Source organism: Microchirus variegatus, assembly GCF_963457635.1.
Source record: "Microchirus variegatus genome assembly, chromosome: 21".
Lineage (NCBI taxonomy): Eukaryota > Metazoa > Chordata > Actinopteri > Pleuronectiformes > Soleidae > Microchirus > Microchirus variegatus.
In genome coordinates this window covers 10,134,601-10,161,984 of record NC_139822.1, presented here as the reverse complement: position 1 = coordinate 10,161,984, position 27,384 = coordinate 10,134,601, and the positions used below count along the sequence as shown (strand labels likewise).

General features: G+C 42.4%; 2 protein-coding genes across 2 annotated transcripts in view; one reads left to right on the top strand and one right to left on the bottom strand.

The window, feature by feature from the left end:
* Positions 1-2,461: 2,461 nt before the first annotated feature.
* Positions 2,462-11,818, top strand: LOC310942590 (uncharacterized protein; the record flags this gene model as incomplete). The annotated part of the gene is made up of 6 exons (XM_083908001.1): positions 2,462-2,494; positions 3,525-3,722; positions 7,569-7,848; positions 10,568-10,648; positions 10,741-10,821; positions 10,938-11,818. 6 exons carry the CDS (start codon positions 2,462-2,464, stop codon positions 11,816-11,818), a joined length of 1,554 nt encoding a protein of 517 aa, XP_083764127.1.
* A 2,862-nt stretch (positions 11,819-14,680) lies between these two features.
* Positions 14,681-27,384, bottom strand: part of saga (S-antigen; retina and pineal gland (arrestin) a) — a gene marked incomplete at both ends in the record, with an annotated part of 17,807 nt that continues 5,103 nt past the window's right edge. The window contains 4 exons of the mRNA XM_083907655.1: positions 14,681-14,801; positions 14,877-14,886; positions 15,030-15,082; positions 15,321-15,398. Coding sequence (XP_083763781.1) covers positions 14,681-14,801; positions 14,877-14,886; positions 15,030-15,082; positions 15,321-15,398 — 262 coding nt within the window. The remainder of the gene's footprint in view (positions 14,802-14,876; positions 14,887-15,029; positions 15,083-15,320; positions 15,399-27,384) is intronic.

Here is a 27,384-nt window from a genome sequence, read left to right as displayed (position 1 = left end):
AACAATCTACAACAAACTAAAACAACAAACAACAACAGACAACAACAAACTACAACAACAACAACAGACAACAACAAACTACAACAACAGACAACAACAAACTACTACAACAACAAACAACAACAAACAAACAGCAACAACAAACATCAACAACAAACTACAACAACAACAAACAACAACAAACAAACAGCAACAACAAACATCAACAACAAACTACAACAAACAAACAACAAACTACAACAACAAACGACAAACTACCACAATCAACAACAACAACAAACTACAACGAACAAACAGCAACAACAAACTACAACAAACTAAAACAAAAACAAACAAACAGCAACAACAAACTATAACAACAAACTACAACAACAACAAATAAACAGCAACAACAAACTAGAACAAACAAACAGCAACAACACACTACAACAAACAACAACACACTACAACAAACAACAACAGACTACAACAAACAAACAGCAACAACAAAATACAACAAACAAACAGCAACAACAAACTACAACAAACAAACAACAACAAACAACATCAAACTACAACAAACAAACAACAACAAACAAACAAACAGTTACAAACAACAGACTAAACTCTGATGTAACGTCGTCACGTTGGACTGAAGCAGGAATGTTGTTGTTTTGTGTGTTTGAGTTTCTCACCTGTGTAAACTGTCCAGAACTCCAGCTGAAGACACACACACACACACACACACACACACACACACACACACACACACACACACACACACACACACACACACACACACACACACACACACACACACACACACACACACACACACACACACACACACAGAGATCAATAACTCTTATCTGCTTTAAAGGGACAGTGTGTAATGATGAGCTTATTTACACATGAATGACTGCAGTGACGCACAGTTACCACAGGAGGCAGCAGAGGCCTCTGTGGACTCTGCTGCCTCCTGGTGGATGAACTCACCGTTGCTTCTCTGGTGTTAAAAATCTCTCGAGCTTCTTCAAAATCACATTTCTCCTCACACACTCACGCTCCATCGAGGAGGGTTTCAACTCCTCCAGGAAGGAAGTTCGCCCTCCGCCTCCTCAGCAACATGTGAGCCTCCTCTGGCTCTGAGAAGACTGAGGAGGAGGAGCAGGAGGAGGAGAGGAGGAGAGGAGGAGGAGAAGGGGGAGAGGAGGAGAGGAGAGAGGAGAGGAGGGGAGGAGGGGAGCAGGGGAGAAGGGGAGGAGAGGAGGAGGAGAGGAGAGGAGAGGAGAGGAGAGGGGGAGAGAGGAGGAGAGAGGAGGAAGAGAGGAGAGAGGAGGAGGAGGAGGGAGAGGAGGAGAGGAGGAGAGAGGAGAGGAGAGAGGAGAGGAGGATGAGGAGGAGAGGAGAGGAGGAGGAGGAGAGAGGAGAGAGGAGAGGAAGAGAGGAGGAGGAGAGGATAGGAGGAGGAGGAGAGGAGGAGGAGAGGAGAGAGGAGGAGTCACACACACACAGACCAAAAAAGTATAATTTACATGTTTTTTAATTAAAAAGTCGATGGGCGGGGCCAACTGTCCAGACTCCGCCTTCATGTTACCCCACAATAACACTTCATAATAAATCACTAGGACTGTATGTTGGGGTTTTCCACGTCTTACGACACAATGAGTGACGATGGACTTGCTTACGATGGCCCCCGCCCCCTAAAGCTTAGCGCTGATGTCACGTGACCACACCCACCTGACACACTGAAGCACTGACGACGCCCACAGAGCGGCGGCGGCGAGGGCACACGCGCAGACGAGTCGGCGAGACATGACGTCACACACACACACACCTGCGACCAATCAGACGAGTCCTCAGCGCTGAAGTCAGGACTGAAGACAGAGGAGAGAAAAATCACAGCCTGGACTGAACCCTCGCGACCTTTGACCCCTGCGAGCCGAGGCACAGAGGTCGCGACCTCGTCGAGAGTCCCGAGAAAAAACCAGGCGTCAATGTCGTACTTACGCGTGAGAACCTGACGCTGCTGCGGAGACGACCACGACGTCGACGACCACTGAGTTTAATGTGCGGTTAATCACTAACTAGTCGTGTTTACCGAGAGTCCCACAGTACACACACACACACACACACACACACGACGCTCCTCCCCTCTGCTCCACATCGCCCTCTACAGGCTCTACTGCCTCGTTACACCTTCTGTTTCTCAGTCAAAAATCGTCCACCTGCACAGATGCCCTTGTGTTGCTCTACTACAGCGCCCCCTAAGTGTGAAAACAGAGGCAAAACTGAGTTCCGACAAAATTCCCGAAAACTTGGTGCGAAGATGTTAGCGACCAAACGAACAAAAAGCCGGTTTTGTCCGCGGCAACCTCAGGCGTTTTGGGCGAATTCCGACCATTCGCCACGAAACAGGAAGTGGCCCTATGTTTTTGGCGTACGTTGAGTTCCACCGAATTTCCCGAAACTTGGTGGGAAGATGCTAGCAACCAAGACGAACAAAAAGTCGTCGGTAACCATGACCTCAACTCAACTGGAAGGCAGCCATTTTGAATTTTGGTGTCCATTTTTGCGATTTACGCGCTCCGTAAATGAGCTAACTCGCTCCTGAGCGCGTTTGTTGTACCGACATTAAAAAAAAATACGGCAATTTTCTCGACTTATCAAAGGTGAAAAGTCGTCGTAAGGTTTTGTGGATTTTTAAACGGCGCATCCGCGGCAACCTCAGACGTTTTGGAGCGAATTCCGACCATTCGCCACGAAACAGGAAGTGGCCCTATTGACTTCGCCGTACGTTCAGTTCCAACGGATTTCCCGAAACTTGGTGGGAAGATGTTAGCGACCAAGACGATCAAAAAAGTTGACGGTAACCATGACCTCAACTCAACAGGAAGTCGGCCATTTTGAATCTTGGCGTCCATTTAACGACTTTAAAGTGTAGCATATTTTTTACATTATAGGTCGTTTCTCCTTGACGTTAATAATAAATAAATGACGTTAATTTTCGTAATGTTTTATCCGTAGAATTTCCGACGTGTTTTCCGCCATTTTTAAGGTTTTTTCGTAGATTTTTCGGCAGTTTGTGTCGTTTTTAAACATTAGTGTCCATTTTTAACGTTGGCGTCGTTTTTTAAACGTTAGCGTCGTTTTTATTGTTTGTTTTATTCTCCTAAGTCACGTTTGTGTTTTGCAGTAACGTCAAAGTTCTTTTATAAATTTGTTTTTCATTAGTGTGAGCGCATGTTTTTTGGTTTTTTTTGAAAATGCGAACGTGTATTCATCTTTTTGAATGTTGTTCGTGTGTTTTATGAAACATTAGCGAAGTCTTCTGGAAAACACCTTTATTGTGTGTGTGTGTGTGTGTGTGTGTGTGTGTGTGTGTGTGTGTCAGGTGACCTCAGGTGACCTCAGGTGTTGGTCCAGGTGTGAAACCTTGGCTGGCCTCCAGGGGCGTAGCTGAGCGTGGCTGAGCTGTGGAAACCAGGTCATTTCTGAAGGTTCATGTTGTCCTTTTGTGCCTCGTCCTTGTTCCCGCGGCTCAGTTTCCTTTTGTCTTCTTCAGTGATTATTCAGATGAAAATCAGCCCGAGGACACGGAGGACAGAGAGGACAGCGAGGACACGGAGGACAGCGAGGACATCGAGGACACGGAGGACAGCGAGGACACGGAGGACAGAGAGGACACGCCTCTGTTTCCACGGCAACAAACTTTGGCACAAGGAAAAACAGAGTTTAGTCCCGTAAACAAAACTATATCAAGTTAAATCTGCGTCACTTTAAGTCGATGATATGTTTGATTTTAAACCACAGTGATTTTAGCTCACAGGGACACAGGAGCTGCTGGTCCTCTGCTGCCTCGTGTGGTCACTTTGTGTCACTGAGTTAAGTCTAAATGAAATATTTTAAAAGCTGAATTCACTAAAATAAATCATTTTAATTTACCAATGGAGGCAGCAGTGGATCAACAATCACCGGTTTAGTCACTCACTCTCGCACACCAAAGTCACTCACTCTGCCACACCAAAGTCACTCACTCTCTCACACCAAAGTCACTCACTCTCCCACACCAAAGTCACTCACTCTCCCACACCAAAGTCACTCACTCTCCCACACCAAACTCACTCTCACACACCAAAGTCACTCACTCTCACACACCAAAGTCACTCACTCTCCCACACCAAAGTCACTCACTCTCTCACACACCAAAGTCACTCACTCTCCCACACCAAAGTCACTCACTCTCCCAAACCAGAGTCACTCACTCTCCCACACCAAAGTCACTCATTCTCCCACACCAAAGTCACTCACTCTCCCACACCAAAGTCCCTCACTCTCCCTGCACCAAAGTCACTCACTCTCTCACACCAAAGTCACTCACTCTCCCAAACCAAACTCACTCTCACACACCAAAGTCACTCACTCTCACACACCAAAGTCACTCACTCTCTCACACACCAAAGTCACTCACTCTCCCACACCAAAGTCACTCACTCTCCCTGCACCAAAGTCACTCACTCTCCCACACCAAAGTCACTCACTCTCCCACACCAAAGTCACTCACTCTCCCACACCAAAGTCACTCACTCATTCACCCAAACCAGTCACTCACTCTCACACACCAAAGTCACTCACTCTCCCACACCAAGGTCACTCACTCTCCCAAACCAAACTCACTCTCACACACCAAAGTCACTCACTCTCACACACCAAAGTCATTCACTCTCCCACACCAAAGTCACTCACTCTCTCACACACCAAAGTCACTCACTCTCCCACACCAAAGTCACTCACTCTCCCAAACCAAAGTCACTCACTCTCACACACCAAAGTCACTCACTCTCACACAACAAAGTCACTCACTCTCCCACACCAAAGTCACTCACTCTCCCACACCAAAGTCACTCACTCATTCTCCCACACCAAAGTCACTCACTCTCTCACACACCAAAGTCACTCACTCTCCCACACCAAAGTCACTCACTCTCCCAAACCAAAGTCACTCACTCTCCCACACCAAAGTCACTCACTCTCCCACACCAAAGTCACTCACTCTCCCACACCAAAGTCAAAGTAACTTACAATGACTGATTTTAGTGAATTCAGCTTTTAAAATATTTACTTTAGACTTAACTCAGTGACACAAAGTGACCACACGAGGCAACAGAGGACCAGCAGCTCCTGTGTCCCTGTGAGCTAAAATCACTGGTTTTCTCTGTGGACTTTGGTGTGGGAGAGTGAGTGGTTTACAGACTCCCTACTGCCTCAGACTGGTCAAAAACCCTGAACTAACCCTTTAAAGTAAACCACTGGAAAAACATGTCACAGTTTCCTCTGGTTTCAGATTCCAAGTCTTTTCTTTCGGTCGACAGGCGTTCACTCGCTCACACACACACACGCACGCACACACACACACACACACTCACTCACACACACACACACACACACACACACACACACACACACACACACACACACACACACACACACACACACACACACACACACACACACACACAAAAGAAATAGGCTGTTCATTGTGAAGAAGTGAGTATTCACACGGTCACGAAAACAACAACAAACTCTCTGCTGTTTATTTTTTAAATGTATATATATATACATATTTAAATGTAAATATATATATATATTTACATTTAAATATATATATATATTTAAATGTAAATGTAAATATATATATTGAAATATATATATATTCGAATATATATATATATTTAAATATATATATATGTTTAAATATATATATTCGAATATATATATATGTTTAAATATATATATTCGAATATATATATATATATTTAAATGTATGTTTATGTTTTTGTGCATAAATAAAAGTGCAGAATATTTGGTGCTAAGGTTTTAATCGTGTTTATTCTTTTTTAAATAATTGATGATAAATAAAAGTGAGGAGAGAGTGACTGTGAGGATGAAGAGCAGATGTAGAGCAGATAGATAGAGTGATGTAGAGATAAGCAGACACTCATCTCTTCTTTCTGCTTGTTTGTCAGTAATCGAGGTCACGATGGAGGACAAAGGAGTTTCCCTCCTCTTCCTCCTCTTCCTCCTCTTTCTCTCCCTCCTCTTCCTCATCTTCCTCCTCTTTCTCTCCCTCCTCTTCCTCCTCTTTGTTTCCAGGTGAGGATGAAGCTGAGCTTTTGTGGTGCAGCAGGATTATAAAAGCATCAAAGTCTCCTCCCTCCTGCTCATTTCCTCACAAACTCTTCTTCAGATGATGCCACGCATGTCGGAGCGAGCGGTGAGTTTGACCTGAGGATGCTTCTTCTTCTGATTGATTTAGTTTAAATAAAAACGTCTTCATCTTCACTGTTAGACAGACTTTTCTAAACCACTCACTCTCCCACACCAAAGCCCACAGAGAGAAAACCAGTGATTTTAGCTCACAGGAGTTCACAGGAGCTGCTGGTCCTCTGCTGCCTCGTGTGGTCACTTTGTGTCACTGAGTTAAGTCTAAAGTAAATATTTTAAAATCAGTCATTGTAAGTTAGTGATGGAGGCAGCAGTGGATCAACAACTCCTGTGTGCTGTGATGTTAAAATCACTGGTTTACTCTGTGGACTTTGGTGTGGGAGAGTGAGTGACTTTGGTGTGGGAGAGTGAGTGACTTTGGTGTGGGAGAGTGAGTGACTTTGGTGTGGGAGAGTGAGTGACTTTGGTTTGAGAGAGTGAGTGACTGGTGTGTGAGAGTGAGTGACTTTGGTGTGGGAGAGTGAGTTACTTTGGTGTGGGAGAGTGAGTGACTTTGGTGTGGGAGAGTGAGTGACTTTGGTTTGAGAGAGTGAGTGACTGGTGTGTGAGAGTGAGTGACTTTGGTGTGGGAGAGTGAGTTACTTTGGTGTGGGAGAGTGAGTGACTTTGGTGTGGGAGAGTGAGTGACTTTGGTTTGAGAGAGTGAGTGACTGGTGTGTGAGAGTGAGTGACTTTGGTGTGGGAGAGTGAGTGACTTTGGTGTGGGAGAGTGAGTGACTTTGGTGCAGAGAGAGTGAGTGACTGGTGTGTGAGAGTGAGTGACTTTGGTGTGGGAGAGTGAGTTACTTTGGTGTGGGAGAGTGAGTGACTTTGGTGTGAGAGAGTGAGTGACTTTGGTGTGGGAGAGTGAGTGACTTTGGTGTGGGAGAGTGAGTGACTTTGGTGTGAGAGAGTGAGTGACTTTGGTGTGAGAGAGTGAGTGACTTTGGTGCAGGGAGAGTGAGTGACTTTGGTGTGAGAGAGTGAGTGACTTTGGTGTGAGAGAGTGAGTGACTTTGGTGCAGGGAGAGTGAGTGACTTTGGTGTGGGAGAGTGAGTGACTTTGGTGTGGGAGAGTGAGTGACTTTGGTGTGAGAGAGTGAGTGACTTTGGTGTGAGAGAGTGAGTGACTTTGGTGTGAGAGAGTGAGTGACTTTGGTGTGGGAGAGTGAGTGGTTTACTAACGCCAGTTTAACAGTGAAGACAAAGACGTGATCGTGTTCTTAAAGACGTTGTAGATTTCCATCATCAGTTTTTCGTTCAGTGGCTAAAACTCTGTCGTCAGAGCAGTTTTTCAGTGTCTTTGTCTGAACCTCGTCCTCCAGATGTGGCTGAGGTTGGTGCGACTCCTGCTGCTGTCCTCCCTCTGCTCAGTCGTGGCGGGCGATGACGACGGCGACGACTACGGCTCCGTGGGTCCACCGTTTAGGATGGCGATCAACGGCAGCGAAGCCAAGCTTCAGTTTGCAGAGTCAGATATGTGCGAGATGCTTCAGTGGGAAACCATCCCGCTGCCCATGAGCCAGATCCCATTCCAGTGCATCTGTTCACACTGTAAAGGCAGCATCGGAACCAAAGGAGACCGAGGAGACCGCGGTTTTCCAGGCACGTGTCCATTTAACCAAGAACCAAAGCGCTGAATAATATCAGCGTGTTAGCTTTAGCACCACGACCGCATTTCACCATCGACTAGATCTGTTACGAATGACCGTTTAAAAACAGAGAAAAACATCCTGCTTTTTCTATTTCACACTGCTAACATCAGGCTACATTAGCTGCTTACGTCAGGCTACATTAGCTGCTGACATCAGGCTACATTAGCTGCTGACGTCAGGCTACATTAGCTGCTAACATCAGGCTACATTAGCTGCTAACGTCAGGCTACATTAGCTGCTGACGTCAGGCTACATTAGCTGGTAACGTCAGGCTACATTAGCTGCTAACGTCAGGCTACATTAGCTGCTAACGTCAGACTACATTAGCTGGTAACCTCAGGCTACATTAGCTGCTAACGTCAGGCTACATTAGCCGGTAACGTCAGACTACATTAGCCGGTAACGTCAGGCTATATTATCTGCTAACGTCAGACTACATTAGCTGGTAATGTCAGACTACATTAGCTGGTAACGTCAGGCTACATTAGCTGCTAACGTCAGGCTACATTAGCTGCTAACGTCAGACTACATAAGCTGGTAACCTCAGGCTACATTAGATGCTAACGTCAGGCTACATTAGCCGGTAACGTCAGACTACATTAGCCGGTAACGTCAGGCTATATTATCTGCTAACGTCAGACTACATTAGCTGGTAATGTCAGACTACATTAGCTGCTGACGTCAGGCTACATTAGTTGCTAACGTCAGACTACATTAGCTGGTAATGTCAGGCTACATTAGCTGACCACTTCAGGTTACATTAGCTGCTAACGTCAGGCTACATTAGCTGGTAACGTCAGGCTACATTAGCTGGTAACGTCAGGCTACATTAGCTGCTAATGTCAGGCTACATTATCTGCAAACATGACTACATTAGCTGGTAATGTTAGACTACATTAGCTGCTGACGTCAGGCTACATTAGTTGCTAACGTCAGACTACATTAGCTGGTAACGTCAGGCTACATTAGCTGCTGACGTCAGGCTACATTAGCTGCTGACGTCAGGCTACATTAGCTGCTGACGTCAGGCTACATTAGCTGCTGACGTCAGGCTACATTAGCTGCTAACGTCAGGCTACATTAGCCGGTAACGTCAGACTACATTAGCCGGTAACGTCAGGCTATATTATCTGCTAACGTCAGACTACATTAGCTGGTAATGTCAGACTACATTAGCTGCTGACGTCAGGCTACATTAGTTGCTAACGTCAGACTACATTAGCTGGTAATGTCAGGCTACATTAGCTGACCACTTCAGGTTAAATTAGCTGCTAACGTCAGGCTACATTAGCTGGTAACGTCAGGCTACATTAGCTGGTAATGTCAGGCTACATTAGCTGACCACTTCAGGTTACATTCGCTGCTAACGTCAGGCTACATTAGCTGCTGACATCAGGCTACATTAGCTGGTAACGTCAGACTACATTAGCTGCTGACGTCAGACTAAATTAGCTGCTCACGTCAGACTGCATTAGCTGCTAACGTCAGACTGCATTAGCTGCTGACGTCAGGCTACATTAGCTGGTAACGTCAGGCTACATTAGCTGCTGACGTCAGGCTACATTAGCTGCTGACGTCAGGCTACATTAGCTGCTAATGTCAGGCTACATTAGCTGCTAACGTCAGACTGCATTAGCTGGTAACTTCAGGCTACATTAGCTGCTAACGTCAGGCTACATTAGCCGATAACGTCAGACTACATTAGCCGGTAACGTCAGGCTACATTATCTGCAAACGTCAGACTACATTAGCTGGTAATGTCAGACTACATGAGCTGGTAATGTCAGACTACATTAGCTGCTGACGTCAGGCTACATTAGTTGCTAACGTCAGACTACATTAGCTGGTAACGTCAAGCTACATTAGCTGCTGACGTCAGACTACATTAGCCGGTAACGTCCGGCTACATTATCTGTTAACGTCAGACTACATTAGCTGGTAATGTCAGACTACATTAGCTGCTGACGTCAGGCTACATTAGTTGCTAACGTCAGACTACATTAGCTGGTAATGTCAGGCTTCATTAGCTGACCACTTCAGGTTACATTAGCTGCTAACGTCAGGCTACATTAGCTGGTAACGTCAGGCTACATTAGCTGGTAATGTCAGGCTACATTAGCTGACCACTTCAGGTTACATTAGCTGCTAACGTCAGACTACATTAGCTGCTGACGTCAGACTAAATTAGCTGCTCACGTCAGACTGCATTAGCTGCTAACGTCAGACTGCATTAGCTGCTGACGTCAGACTAAATTAGCTGCTCACGTCAGGCTACATTAGCTGCTAACGTCAGACTGCATTGGCTGCTGACGTCAGGCTAAATTAGCTGCTAATGTCAGACTACATTAGCTGCTAGCAACAAACACATGCTACAGCGTCAGGCTACATTAGCTGCTAACAACAAACATATGCTACAGCTTCAGGCTACACTAGCTGTAACATCAGGCTACATTAGCTGCTAACAACAAACACATGCTACAGAGTCAGGCTACATAAACTGCTTACAACAAACACATGATACAGTGTCAGGCTACATTAGCTGTGTTAAAATGAAAATAAAGGTTAAACTAAATACATGTAAACATGTGAGCAGCATTACTGTGGAGTCTGTCGCTAACTCTCCTCTGGGTTGGTAGTTTGATTCCACTAAAGCTGATTGTCCTGAACAGGAAAGTCTGGGAGTCCAGGGAGCGACGGACTGAGGGGCTTCAGAGGTCCACGGGGATTCTATGGATATCAGGGGATCAAGGGTGAGTTTCCTGTTCCTGTTTCCTGTTTCCTGTTTCCTGTTTCCTGTTTCCTGTTTCCTCACATCCTGTTGAAATGTCCGTCTTTGTTTCAGGTCAGAAGGGCGACATCGGGAGCAAAGGAGAGACCGGCTGGGGCGGCGTCATGGGCTACAAGGGTACACGAGGGTTCAAAGGTCAGAGATCACTGTCGTTAATAAGCTTTAATAAAAGACTCAGCTGCGAAAACACTGAAGTGTTAAGATGCTCGGGATTTTCACACATTAGCATCTGACTTTGTGTTTGTTTCCAGGAGAGAAAGGTGACTTTGGACTGACGGGTCCTGCGGGTACACCGGGCCTCCAGGGAGAAACCGGCACATGCCCTGACACCTGTGAGAGCGCCCCTGGTCCGCAGGGTCCACAAGGACCCCCCGGATCAGCTGGAGCCCGGGGCTTGCCTGGGGTGGCTGGAGATATTGGACCGAAGGGTTTTAAGGGGGATAAAGGTGACCTGGGTGACGCTGGCAACCCTGGGCTGGACGGCCCTAAGGGCGACACGGGTGAGCAGGGACTGTGCGAGTGCAGCGATGGGATAGACGGGAAAGATGGAGGTCCTGGGTCGAAGGGGGATAAGGGCGCAAAAGGTGACATTGGTATTGAAGGTACGCAGGGCCCCGGGGGGGTGAAGGGCGACGAGGGCCCAACGGGTCTCCTGGGTCCGGTCGGACCCTGCAGCCCCGCCATCCACTCGGCGTTCTCTGCCAGCACCAACGACTCGTTCCCTCGGCCCAACTGGCCCATTCCGTTCACACACGTCCACACCAACCAGCAGCTCCACTTCAACCCGGCGTTCGGGATGTTCACGGCGCCCGTCAACGGCACCTACGCCTTCTCCTACCACCTGGCCGTGGCCTTCAGAACGCTCAAGGTCGGCCTGTTCCACAACTTCGTGTCCGTGGTGAAGACCACAGAAGAAACCAGCCACTCCACGGCGAGCCAGTCCGTCATCCTCCACCTGACCGCGGGCGACTGGGTGTGGCTGCAGGCCAAGGACCTGCTGACCAACGGCCTTTACAACGACCTGGAGCGCAGCAGCACCTTCTCCGGCTACTTGCTCTACCCGGACTCCTGCATGCCGTTCTTCCCCCGAGATTTGGACGAAACTCCACCAACCGGCAATTTTACTTGGTAACGTTCTACCACGACCAGCACGACCAGCACCGCCCCGACAACACTTAGTCAGCATCAGTCAGTTTGGGGTGAAGTTTCCATCCAATCCAATCCAACATTCTGTGTATTTATAATGGCAAGATTTAAAGGAGGAGCTTTCCAATGAAGCGGAATTGTCCGTTTTTTTCCAAAAACGGCCGATTCCGGTTAGAATAGTTAGAAGTCGTTGCTAGTGACGAGTCAACTGTTGTCAAATGTGATCGTTCAGGAACCTGATTGTCATGACGGGTCAATAAAGTTTGGACTCATAGCAGTTAGCTCAGTTAGCGACCCCTGGGGGCTGTGAGCGCCCCCTGCTGCCGAGAACCAGCCTGAGCTCGCGCTCGGTGAAATCAAAATGGCCGCCAGCAGAGACGCGAGGAATAGAAACACGCGTGACAACATCTACGTCAATCGCGCGATCGCGTCTTTACCTCGCGGCGAGTTGAAGGCGCGGTCGCGCGACGCACTCGTAGACGAGCCTAGCGCGTCTTGTGCGTCTTCTCTGCAGCAGGGGGCGCTCACAGCCCACAGCGTCAACACTCTTTTCAAAAACGCCAGAAATTATGTTTTTTAAACTGAGCGAGGGAACGACTAGTGGTCAAGAGCGGAACTACGTGGATGGAGGATGTGAATAAAGGGCACGTTTCCTCTCTCTGTGAAGCATAAATGCAGATAAATCAGAATCTAACGGACGATGAATTTCTCTGAGTGTTTTCTCTCAACGACAAATGAAATCTGTTTGTTTACAAAAGTCGTAAAAACCTGATGATTTCTCTGCTCTTCCTGTTTCCTCTCACCACTGTCTTCATTTTCTAAATAATCATTGTTACTGGAAGAAGACGTCCTGTTGCCACTAGGTGGCGCAATGATAATAATAATAATAATAATAATGATAATAATTCCCAGTAGGTCGTACACACATAGATGCAACGCTGCCCTCTACTGCTCAACGTTGTTAATCACAGTTCGGAAATCTCAAACCCAAACATCGTCCTTTTGGCCACGACTGTGGTTGCCATGGAAACCTGCATGCAACCCAAATTGCGATTTGTTTAGTAAAAAAAATATGTTTTTAACTTAATCGGCTATGTTCAAGACTCAGCTATGTTTAAAACTCAGCTACGTTTAAAACTCAGCTACGTTTAAAACTCAGCTACGTTTAAAACTTAGCTACGCTTAAAACTCAGCCACGTTTAAAACTCAGCTACGTTCAAAACTCAGCTACGTTTAAAACTCAGCTATGTTCAAAACTCAGCTACGTTTAAGACTCAGCTACGTTTAAAACTCAGCTACGTTTAAAACTCAGCTACGGTCAAAATTCAGCTACGTTCAAAACTCAGCTACGTTTAAAACTCAGCTAAGTTTAAACCTCAGCTACGCTTAAAACTCAGCTACGTTCAAAACTCAGCTACCCTTAAAACTCAGCTACGTTTAAAACTCAGCTACGTTCAAAATTCAGCTACGTTCAAAACTCAGCTACGTTTAAAACTCAGCTAAGTTTAAACCTCAGCTACGTTAAATAAAAGTGAGAAATCCCGCCTCCTCCCGTCGACCCTTGAGACGAAGCTCCGCCCCCGGAATACTGAAGGTGGCGCCGTGGTTTTCGTAACGTTCATCTGTATTTGTGCTCATGAACTGAATGTTTTACGAAGTCTATTCAAATAAAAGGTGAAGTAAGAACACAAGCTCCGCCTCTTTCCATGTATGAGTCTCAATGTCAGTGAACGTTAGACCCCGTCCCCTCTCATCAGCCCTCTGGTCAAACCTCCACCCCTTAAAAAAAACACAAACTCAAGTCATGATTGTTGTTGTTTTTACGCAGGTGGGCGGGGCAATTAGTGACAGCCAATCAGTGCGTGTGGTCGTGTTTATGACAGACGCGAGCTTTAAAGAAACGCAGCGTTCCATTTGTGGTCGGATCTTGGGAATTTTCGACCGGGAAACGTCTCCGTCAGCGGAAAACGACGACAAAAAATGTCACGCCCACAGTTCCCACTTCCGACGTAAATGGAACGCAGCAGCACAAAGAGTTTAGTCGGACAAAGATGTTTTAATGAAAGAGTTTTTTCAGATTCACAAACAACTTCAAACACAGTGAAAATAAACGTCTAAAAGCCGTAAAACACAAGAAAGTAAACGACTGAGTGAGAATAAGAGTTTAGCCTTTTAATGGACGACGTGAGTCTACGATATCTTTAACTGAGGTTTGTAAACCACTCACTCTCTCACACCAAAGTCACTCACTCTCTCACACCAAAGTCACTCACTCTCCCACACCAAAACCACTCACTCTCTCACACCAAAGTCACTCACTCTCCCACACCAAAATCACTCACTCTCTCACACCAAAGTCACTCACTCTCCCACACCAAAGTCACTCACTCTCGCACACCAAAGTCACTCACTCTCTCACACCAAAGTCACTCACTCTCTCACACCAAAGTCACTCACTCTCCCACACCAAAGTCCATAGAGTAAACCAGTGATTTTAACATCACAGGAGTTGTTGATCCACTGCTGCCTCCATCACTAACTTACAATGACTGATTTTAGTGAATTCGGCACAGAGGACCAGCAGCTCCTGTGGGCTTTGGTGTGGGAGAGTGAGTGGTTTACTTACGTCAGTGACATCTTCTGAAAACGTCGTAGACTTAAACTGACGTAGATTTTATTCAGTAAGTCTTTTGTTAAGAGGCTAAAGTCAGCGTTTTCACTCTGTCACACGTCTGTTAGCGTGTTAGCAGCTAAGAGGAAACACCACTGAACGTGAAAGCGCTCCTTCAATTCGACTGCGCTCGCTCGAGCACAAACTCCCAGCATGCTTTGCTCCGGGTCTCCCGCTCTACTTCTCTCTGGGCGCCGCGTCGTCGCCGCCCGACACGTTACCGTCTTCTTCGTCGTCGATCATTCCCTTCAGGTATGAGCGCTTGAACTCCTGGAAGACAAGCTCCTCCTCCACCTCACTGTGACGGAGACAACAACGATGACGACAACAACAACAACAACAAGAGAAAACACTCCATTTACAGGGGTCTTACCTCTCCTTCACTGTCAGCAGAAACAAAGACACAAACACATTTAGATCATCTGTGTGTGTGTCTGTGTGTGTGTGTGTGTGTGTGTGTGTGTGTGTGTGTGTGTGTGTGTGTGTGTGTGTGTGTGTGTGTGTGTGTGTGTGTGTGTGGTCACACCTGCGTCAGGTTTAGGATGCATCAGTTTGAAGGGAACCTCCAGGCCGACCTCACTGTGAGACAAGAATCAATACACTGATCAATAATCACTAGACATGAATATCGATGATATTTAACAGTTTTTGTTATGAAAGAAAAACACAAACCTTGAGCTCATCATTCTGTGAAGAGACAACAAATAATGTTACTTTGTAAACTTTATAAATATAATAAACTTTATCAACTTTATAAATATAATAAACTTTATAAACTTAATGAATATAATAAACTTTATAAACTTTATAAACTCACCCTCCAACGATGAGTTTCACTGTGACTTTGTATGAAACCATGATCCCCATGACCTCTTTCATCACTCCATCTTTAACACTGAGAGAGAGAGAGAGTCACACACACACACACACACACACACACACACACACACACACACACACAGAGAGAGTCACACACACACAGAGAGAGAGAGTCACACACACACACACAGAGAGAGAGTCACACACACACACACACACACAAGCAGAGAGTCACACACACACACAGAGTCACACACACACACACTCACACACACATACACTCACACACACACTCACACACACACACACACACACTCACACACACACACACACACACACATTCTTGTACTTGCTGCATAGTGAGGACCGGGTAAAAGTGCTGCAGAGTGAGGACCAGCCTTTCCACTTTATAAATCAAGACAAAAATACCATTTCTGGACTGTAGATGTCACCCCAAACCTATACACCCCTTGAGATTCAGTAAAAAGAAAAGATTCAGAATAAAGTTTTTCATCAACAATGTGAGGACCAAATTATCATTGAGTGTAAACATCGTCTCAAAGTGTTTCACAGTCAATATCCACCAAGATAGTATTTAATCTGGGATTATTGAAGGAAGATTTGAAATAATTATATAATTTTCACCCAAAAATAGCTGCTAAATATGATATTTCCTTATTTGGTGATAAATTCAGTTCCATATTGAATATGCAACTATGCTATATAACTTGTAAGGGAAAAAATAAACACAGTCTTTGCTGTTTGATTGTTAAATATACATGAAAAGTAAAATCTTCTCAAACTGTGTCATGACATGCCAGTCAAAGAAGGACGTTCAGGCTGACTCATTTGGAACAAAGCCCCACATGCAATTTTATTGCAACGTACTGTAAAATGAATAAAAACAGAAAGAGTTGAGTTTACACATGTGGTTGCAACAGAAACATTAGAAATGTCTGCACTTCTGACTGTGATTCCACTTAATCACATAACAACTGTCATTCCTACATAATTCTTTTCTGTAACATTTCTAACTGTCCATGTCCATCACAGGACAAATCATTCACTCTCAAATTTAGAATGTCCAATTAACCTGATCTACAATCTGCATATTTTTAATTATGGTATGAAATGAGAACCTGCAGATAAACCCTTAGCTAATAATAAATAATAATAATAATTTAAAAAAAAAAAAAAACCCTTACCTACAAACAGGTAGAATATGTAAACTCAATTTCAACAGCAATTTTCAAGCTGTGAGGCAACAGCGTTTGCCACAGTTCCACTGAGTGACCACAGAACAACAAAAATGAAAATAAATGATTAGCCCTTTAAACGGCAAGCTTTCTCATTGCTTTTGTTATTTCATTACTGACAAAGGATTTGACGTCCATCCATGTCCTGCTGTTGAGGACAGGAGACGCTCTCCTGATGCATCGCAGACAATCATACTTTACTGGTACTTTCCTGACATTAATAAACCTGTTCATTCTTCGAAGGATCGACCTCCTCTCCTCAGGAGACCAGTTTTTCATCTTTCTGGGCTCTTTTGGAGTAACTAGAAATCAAAAATAGGATGGTTTTACATGTATAAACTGAAACACAACTCAAATTGATATACAGCAAGACAAATGTTGGATATTATGATAAAGAGTTTAACCCTGGGAAATAAAGGTTCAATTATCTGGCAACTCCCCACATATATATATATATATATATATATATTTTTTTTTAAATATCATACACATTATATCTAATTGTTGTCTTTTAAGTGCTCATTAGTAGAGGAAATAGCAAAACAAAGACAAGAAGATATTGGAATTTAATTGCTTAGCTTGCTAGAAAGAAAGTTCTTTAATCGTCAATTCATGTATTTTATTTGAAAGAAGTTGGAGGAATATTATCTTGTGGCACTTTTCAATTCTAACTTGACTCAGCACCTTATTTCTTCTTCTTCTCCATCAGTGATGGAACCTGGTACCTGCTATTTTTTTAGTTCCTTCTCTGATGAAGTTCAGATGAACCCATACTAAAATGTGACGTCAACAGACCCTGATTGGTCAGAAGAGTCATGAGCACGACATCTGACATGTGAATCAAAGACAACTGTCAATATTTAAAGCCTCTGTAAATCCAAAGCCACCAAAGTCTTCCAACTATGTAATAGGATCTTATGCACATAATATTTATGTAAAAATATTAGATATCAGTTTTTATCCAAATTCGAAATATTTGTCTTTTTAACTGTGGAAATTTGGGTTTAATTGGGCGGCGATATCTCTGGGATGTAATACGCAATAATTCAAAACCAATCATAAATCATCCGTCAGTTGTGTCACCCCGCCCCCCCAGTGGTGGTTAACAAAACTGTTCTGCTCCAAAGAGAAGGCACAGAGTTCACATGACTCGCTGTGTCTTCTCTCTGGAGCACAACGTCGGCCGGGCAGAGGTCCAGTGAGAGGATCCTCCTGATCGACCTGGTGAGTTGAATCTCCTCCTCCCCCGTCCTCAGAGTCATCAGAGGGCTCAAACATATACGGCTGGATTCTGTTTACAGTCGCCATTACTGTACATTGCTCAAAACGAAGGAGCTGTCAATCAGAGCATTATCTGCCACGCCCACACTGTCCTGACCAGTGGTCTAAACCAGTCATAATGAGCTGTTTTCAAACCAGGTTTTTTAATAGTTATGAAATAGTTATGAAATAGTTATGAATAGTTATTTTCACTTAGACTTTTGTAGATGCTTAATGAGACACTCAATATTGATATAATATATTATATTATATACATTTTTAATATGACAAGCCACGTTTCCGGAGGCTTTAACAGAGGAGCCTGGTGTTTTTAGAGATTGTGACCACATTCAGTGGTATTTCAGTTTTTCAGAGTCTGAAGAACTCACCATTCTGTCAACAAATCTTTTTTAATGATTCACGTTCACCCAAAATAACTACTTTACAAGTAACTAGTTTATGTTTGTGTCGTGGAGAAAACCACGTCACCTCAGGTTCTATGATGACTCCACCCATCATAGAACTGATGGGTGGAGTCATCAACTGAGTTAAGTCAAACTGTGACAAGCTGAGTTGTGCTGTAACTGTACACAGGAATGTGCCATAATTGACTTCCAGGGAAGCTCCGTGGAGCAGTAAATATGTCATTGGTTGCTGCCATTGTTTGTTAGCATCAGTATCGTTAAGATGACGTGTCTAATCGTAATCTATTGTTATTATATCCGCGAGAAACGCCGGATATTATGGAATCGGTCTCGTGCGTCCGCAGATTTTAGCCGTTAACGCGATAACTGGAAAGGCGTTTGAGATTAAATTTTCTTATTTTTTTTATGGGTCACATACCCCCTGTAGATGATCCCTATTGATTTTGAGCTGTCTACCATTATTATTAATTAGTTCATTAATTAATTAATGATATAAAAACCATATTTTGGCCTGTATCTTCCAAAGTATTGCAGGTATTGGCTTCATATTTTGCATGGGCATCACATACCACCTGAGAATTATCCCTATCCTTGTAGCTTTATTATTAATTAGCAAATTAATTAATTTATTATGCTAAAAACACATTTTGGGCTTTATCTTCCAGACTGATATTGCCTTCAAATGTTGTACAATGATTCATGTAACAACTATCTACAAGTACAATCATTATTACTTTGGCTATGATTGGTAATAGTTACATAATAAGTTAACTGGTTAACTTTTTAGTGAACACAGAAAAAAGTTAGTTAAGGCATTTTTTCTTTATTATTGAGCTCATTTGGACACATTGAGGATATCATGGGTTTATTTAGCACTTATTCATAATATTTATTACATTATAATATACATTTATTAATTATTATATAAAAAATAGTTAAGCCTCCATTTCTTTATTAATGCATTGAATGGAAAGTTTGAACATATTGTAGCTTTTTCATGAAATGTAATAAACATAGTGTATGCTTTTTCATGACATTTGGACACTTTGAAGATATGGCAGGTGTGGTTAGCATTTTAATATTCATAATATTTAACAAGGTATAATAAGTTAACTAGTTTTATTAAAAACTAGAGAGAAATGTATGAGTTCAGGTATTCTGTGTTCAATATGGAGTTTATATGGATACTTTGAACATGTATAAAGTGTAGTCAGCATTATATCATAATATTTAACAGTTATTTTGTTGAATTTATTCATAATTAATTAAAACAGTTAGTGGCAGGTGCGAGTGCGTATACTTTGGGTATATTGGAAAGTTGAGGATTGGACAAGTTCGCGGATATACCCCTTGCTGTCGGCCCCTGACAGTGTAGGCTAGTTTCAGACTGACAGTTATACAGAGTATTCTATGATAACCATAGCTGGGATGTGAAGCTTCCCTCTTCTCTTCACTCCTGTGTCCTGATGACAAATATTTTACTGCTAAAGCCTAAAGAGCGTTTGTTCTGTCCTTTTACCTCAGAAACACCTGGTGTGATGTGCTTTCTAATGTCTAAATGTCACAATACCAGGACTTACCCACATCACCATGATCATCACTCTCCTGATCATCATGTCTCTGTTTAGTCGCAGGTATCTTCCTGCGACGCTTAGGAGAATTTGCAGGAGTTGGACATGACCCATAATCTATTAAACAGATCACAGATCACATTAAGTTCAAATAATGAATATTCGTTCATTTGTTTTTTTTATCATTGTTGGCTTGGTCAGGGGAACAGAGCAGAGGGCAGAGTTTATATATAAATAACCAGCAGAAATCTACAAATCCAGCTTCTGCTGATTTGATGACTTTTAGATAACTATCATCTCCTATAGTGTCTGCTGAGAATGTTTTCAGTCTTAGCAGCAGGTTTGTGGATGTGATGTGTTGTTCTTCCTCCCTCTGAGGCATACATTATATTATATATATTAGTTCAGTGAAAGAGTTGAAGATTCACTTTGTCTGGACTCACCTCCATCATCCTCATCATCCTCATGCGCATACTTGTGTCTGGCTGCAGTCTTCTTTACCCTCTTGGGTGTGGTTGTGTGTCGCCTTTTTCCATCTGACAAAAGAATCATCAATATTGATAACATTAGTATAAAGTTTCATGTCGTACTTAGACACGCATTATGTTTTCTTTAAGATAAAACATTCTTTCTTGATTTGTGGACTTTTTTGAAGAGCCAAAGGACATAAGCGAGATATTTTGAGCCAAGTGCATTTCTAACAGTTCATTCTTTTGTCGACAGTTTGCTCTTTTTATGCTCCCTTACTTTTGTTTGCAAATATACACAGTAATGTTCCTTGTCACAGGGCCTTCCACCATTTTCTTTTTTAACTGTACTTTCTGTTCCCTTTCATTCTTTTAATTGCTCAGAAGGCTGGTTTGGTTGCTTGGTGCTCAGCTTCCAGGACCTCATTCTCACCTGATAATGGGTTGTGTGATGAGCAACAGGCTCTCTTTGGTCTTGTAGACACACTGGGACTGGAAGCCTTACATCTTTTCACAAGCATTTCATCTTGACTGGACGGTGGTGTTGAAGATGGTGGTGTTGAACAGCGTTTGTAGCCACTTAACTCGGGTTCTTCATCCTGTTCATCCCCTGCATCTGATGGGCTTTGCTCTCTGTTGCATCTAGGTTTTATGGATAAATCCAACGGTATATGGCACAATTCCTCCTGAGGGGGTGGAGGTAAAGTCATTCACTCAACAGCAAAAACCTTTTAGACTTCTGTTACAGGTGATGAATGTGGTTATCTGGCATAGATAAGAAAAGTCCTTATCTGAATCTACTGCAGGTAGCACTATCTATGCTAACTATCTTTGATGAACGCCAAATCCAAAGAAGTTCAGACGTTGTGCTAAAGACAAATTACAATTATTTGCTGATTATTTGACTAATTGGATACACTTGGAAGACAATATATTTAATGTTCAAACTTTTTTTGTTTTAATAATATCTGAAAACAATGATTACAAGGTCTGGATAAATGAAAATGAATTAATGACAGTCAAAAATAATGTATAAAGCTTTCTTACCTCTGACTCTTCATGGAGCACATCTTGTTCAGATGAGTGGTGGTCTTCTTTGGATCCAGGGTGGTCCACTGGATTACCCATCTCTGCCTCAGAGTCCTGTATAGCAGTGCAGAAAAATGGGTTTATGTGATTATTGATGTGATTTGACTGTTAACACCTCAAAATGCTCATTTAGTGATATATTAAAACAATGATTACAAGGTCTGGATGAATGAAAATGAATTAATGACAGTCAAAAATAATTTATAAAGCTTTCTTACCTCTAACTCTACAAGGAGCATATCCTGTTCAGATGAGTGGTGGTCTTTTCTGGATCCAGGGTGGTCCACTGGATTACCCATCTCTGCCTCAGAGTCCTGTATAGCAGTGTAGAAAAGCGGGTTTATGTGATTGTTGATGTGATTTGACTGTTAATACCTCAAAATGCTCATTTAGTGATATTTTAAAACAATGATGACAGTCAAGTCACGATGAAATTATATCTAAGAGTGAATAAAAAAAAAAATCATTAAAAATCTATGACAAATCATTTGTTACCCAATTTTAACATTAACATTTCCTTTACTGTTATTATTCCTGTACATTTTTTACATTAATTCGTTAAACTGATGAGTCACAAAAGTGGAAACTGCTTAGCAGACCAAGAAAACATACGACTACATTCTGAATAATGACAGTTTCAGAGTAATATAGATACAGATGGAAGTAATCATAGATATTCAGTCACAGCAGCAATACCAGCAGCATGGTAATAAACTCCTTAAAATATATATCACTTCTCTGATGAATGAATAATTAGGGGGACAAAACATGTTCACTACACCTAGGAATTTAAGCCTTGTTCAAAATACTCTGAACTGCGTCTTTCATTATGGAAAGAAAAAAAGCAAAGCAATATGATTAAGTTGTTTATAAATTCAGTGTTGTATTTTTAGAGCCACAGACAGTCTTTGTTGTGACTGAACAATGTGCATAATGTAAATATAATGTCCAAAGTATTAATGTAAAACATCCCATTTATTTGTGGTAAAAAAAAAATACATTCACATGTTCTGACCCTGTTTTAGTGTTTTACACTTTATTCTGTGGTTAAATCTGAGGAAACCTCTCCATGCTGTTAGCTGCTGTTAGCTGTGTTAGCCTAGCTGTGGCCTGGCCTACAAGAAAAAGACATGCGCATGACCTCGTTTACTGCTAAAACATTTAAATAATATATTATTAGTATAACACTAACAAACAGTCAGAAAAGTAAAAAATAACTAAAATTTACCTGTGGTTTTGAATGAGCCGCCTCACGACTTCTGAGCGTCTTAATCCTCCTGAATCTGTGCATGTGAAGCTGAATCTGTGCACGTGAAGTGCAGGTGCAGAGTGACGTCAGCTCCACCCCCTCAGGGAGCGCTCTGATTGGATGACTGTTAATGGGCCATTAATGTGGAGTGGGGGAGGGGAGCAGAGCAGAGCTGAGCTGAGCTGAACTGACTTTCTGATTCTGCTCACTGAGACAAAACTGGCTGAAAGGATTTTCTCAAGTCTCTTGTATTATATTAAATGCAATTAAATTTTCACAACAACCCCTAAACTACACAAAATTATCTTCATTTAACACAAAACCTAAACATTTTTTATTATTATTATTTTTATTATTTCTTTTTTTTCTTTTAAATCTGGATATAATACTTTGCTTAGTTATACCAAACCAGAATTATATATTTTCAATTCAAAATTTTTACAAATAAGTAAAAAAATTAAATTATGTTTCATGGTTATTTAAGTCTCTGCTGTAAATGGACATAAAACAGTGCTCTTCAACTTCAGAGCCAAGCAGAAATACTGAAACATCAGTGAAACATCAGTGAGTCACAGAGCAGATGAAAGCGAGCACAAGAGATCTGTGCTGACAACACAGCACTGAGGTTTAGGTCCAGAGCTAAAGTGTCTTCACAGTCTTATAACCAGAGCTAAAGTGTCTTCAGTCTTGTAATCAGACTCAGGTCCTTGCCTGGACATTCCTCCCTCACTCCTCCATGTCTTCAGGAAATCTGTCAGAATCCATGATTTGTGCCTCTTTAAGTGAATGTGCTCTTTTAGCACAGAAATGCAGTCATTGCACATTAAACACTGGTTTAGTGCCTGTACTTCCTGGTAAAGTAAGGAAACATTTCTCTGTCCATTTGCTCTGGAACTGACGACTTTCTAAGTCAACTTCTAATCACTTTACAGAGGCAAAATCACAGCCCAGCACCATGTTGCATGTGTCACATGTTGCACAGACTTAGCTAAATCAGAGGAGAACTGTTAAGACTCAGTAACTCTTCTTAAAACAGTTCAGAGGTGAGTTTTATCATAAAGTCAGCTTCATTTACAGAGAGTTTGCTCGCTGTAGGAACATTAAAAAGGGTCGTATTTCACATGTAGGCCTGACATAGATGATGAAAGTGACTCCACACAAACACTACAAACCTTTTCCCTTTAAAAAACACACAGAAAATATCATCATGAAAAATAGGAAAATGTTGACAAAAACCTATATTTTCTATTTTCTTCCATATGCTAATAAGATAACAGTAAAGAGTGATTGTGATGAAACAGTGAATTTCTGTGTGAACACAGTTAACTTCTGTGGAGACACTGACATCTTCACCTCCACCATCTCCTCACTATTCTCTCTCCTCTCCTTATTTACTCCTGTCTTCTGTCTGTCTTTCTTCTCTTATTTATCCATCTTCTCCCACTTTAGTCTTCTCCTCTCTTCTTTCACCTCCCTCCTTCTCTCCTGGAGTCTGATCTGAAGGCCTTGCTGAAGACTTATGTAAGAATGATGGACATGATTGAGGACTTGTGTGACACCTGGACTGTTGAAGGAGGTGGTTCACTGTGGGGAAATGAGTTGGCCTGAAATGATCATATTTCCCCCTGAAATGGGTCAACAAAGGCTTTTTAAAACCAACCTCTCTAACTAAACAGTAAAGGCAGATCAAGCCCACTGTGGCCCAGTGCAGCCAGGGGTCACAACCCCTCCTTCCATGACCTTGTTTCCACCAAAATAACATGGTAAACACAAATAAATCATTTGGAATAGTGTAGTAATTGATTGAATGCACAGTACATCCTGTGCTGAGGTCAGAGGTCAAACAGTTTTGTCGAGGTATGTGCTCTGAGTAAGTGAATTAAAATCATTACAAGTGAACACACAGTAAGTCATTTATCACTCCGTTTGTTCACTAAATATGTACAGAACACAAAAAGTGATATTCCAGCTGCTTTTTCTGAAGTTGGGCAGCATTTTTAACATAACCAGAGTTAGCTGCTAATAATTGCTAACAAGCTAAAATGAAAGTTGTTCTTTATAAAGCACAGCTGTTAATCTTAGCTAAGAATCTTGCAGATTGTTCTCTGCTGGCAGAAGAGCAGCGAGGACAGACAGTGGACCTACTGACACCTTCACTCTTTATAAACATTCTAAAATAAAGTATTTATTCTAGTTTTACAACTTTTTTAAGCTTTAACGTCTTGTAAAGTTTCTGTAGTTGGGATTAGACCAGTGATCGTGGTGAACAATGAATTTATGTTTGGTCATTACCAGGGATTAAAATTAACACCGTCCCGTCGTCCCGGGGACGTCATTAATTGTCATCGGGACGATCAATATTCTCTCTCGGGACGACCACGGGACGAAAGAGAATTTTGACTGACTACATTTTTCTGTTTAAGTTTTCAACACTTTCTGTGAACCAGAACGGGTTCGCAGTCGGTGAGAAATACTTATGTGAAAAGGTAAATGTCTGCGCGCTCATGTTTGTGTTCAGTGAGACACACAAACTGCTCCTCTCTCACTGTGCGCTGCTCGAGCCGCAGCGCTGCTGTCTGCTTTACGCGCCCGCACTGCATGTAAACATTTCATTAATGTTGACATGTTCGTTTCAATCACTGAATGAAGCCCCGCCAGGCTTAGCGTTGCTTGTTTATTTATTTAAAATATTTTTTTTTATACACCACGGCTTTTTCTATACCGGGGAACAAGAGCGCATGTCCCCCATGTAATCAGCGCATGCATGTCCAGGTGCTGATTGAAACCCGAGTCACATTATCAAGTGCGTCATTATTACAGTTACATCGTTCTTGTCAATAAAGATGTTATATTTAGGGATGCACCGGTAATTCGGCGGTCAAAACAGAGCGAGTTCACTGTGGAACATCAACTGTTAAACGCTGGAAAGTCTCTAAACCAGTATGGGCAGAGAGAGAGAGAGAGAGCGAGAAAGATCTGCGCTCTTGGTCATTAGTTAATTTACTTATTTTTGTGCAGGTAATATGTTGTGAAATATGTTTAAACTTAAATAAACTACATCTACAAGTAGTTATGTCTGGTTGTATTAGTTCGTCCTGTTATTGACGTCATGCTGTCATCACCTGACAGTCTGGCTGATTTAAAGCCTCCAGATGCAGCAGATGAAACACACACCAGATGCTCGCGTCATTGATATCATGCGCAAATACAGATATTCGAATATTTGTGTTTTTTCAAAAGTCATTTTTGAGTAATTTTGACAGCCCTAAACAGCCTCATGCAAATCTCAATGCATGGCTCTTCTCATGACGACTACAACCCACTAAATGCAGTCACTAAATGGTGGAGTAGTGGCAGAAGGTCCTGTAGACCACAGTTCTGTGACTGAGTGTGTTGGTTGTCATCTACAACACAACAAATCTAGTCTGGAAATAAATATATTATTTATTATCAACATAATGTATTGTGTTTTTATTATATTATCAGTAAGTAACAACTCAAAATGTAAAAAAAGATTTTCGGGACAATTCAGGACGATTCGGGACGGTTCAAAATGTTTTTCGGGACGTTTCCGGGACGGTGGTGAAAAAAGTTAGTTTTAATCCCTGGTCATTACGTATCATTGACACTTTCCACCCACTACCACTTTTGTTGTTGTAAATTCCTTATTTTTTACTGGTTATTTTGTTCAGGCATCATTATGGGCAGCCTAGTTTTCACTGTGGGGACCTGGTGCTCTCTCACAGAGAACCAGAGTCATGTGATTATTGATGAGTCAATCCTCTCCCTCACCTGCAGAGAATGTTTCTGTGACAGATGTAAGTAGATCATGTTCTGCAGAGACATGGGATGTCTGTGTTTTAATACTTTACATCATCTGTTTTTCTGAGCTGGTTCATTTATATTCACTGTTTAAATGAGCTAATGCTAATATCGCTAATGCGAGCTAGCACACTAATGAGATAGCATGCTAATGCTAGCCGACTAGCCAAATGTCTATATTGTCTGTGTTCTATGCTGCCACAGCTATTCTTCATCACTGTTAAAGCTGCATGTGATGTTAAACGAATAATATCTGGTGCTTCTCGTGTAAGAATATAGGTTATATATGTGTTATATATATATATCCTCTATTCTCTTACAGTTTATCATCCTCTGTAGGTTATTATGGGATTAACCTTCATCTGTGTATTGGAGAGAGTGATGAGATGTGCCTGTACTACTTCACTTACATTCTGATGCAAAAATTAAGAAAGTTCCCTGTTTCTGTCTCTAATCTAAATGTCTTTGGCAGGACACTGAACCCCATAATGTTCGGCTGTGCCAGCGCTGTGTGAGTATGAAAGACGAGTGATAGAAAACGTGCTGCACATAGATGCTCTCTGTGACTGTGAGTGAATGGGTGTGAATGGGTGTGAATGGGTGAATGGAAAAACTGTAGTGTAACGCAGCTTTGAGTGGTCAATAAGACTAGAAAAATTACATATAATCAATAAACTCTCAACCCTAACCTCTTAGTTTATTGCTCAGGCATATATTTATAAACCTAAATTGACTTGGATCACTCCCCCAGTACTGGGGGCGGCGTCACATGCAGCGACAAAAACGTCATAAAACCATGTCTAATTTTAAGCACACACATTGAAAAGCAGCACCAGAGCGTTAGCGGGATTATGTGAACAATATAATAATGTCTGCTGGACAGCGGAGAATCCACAGATTCTAACGGTACCATTTTTATCACT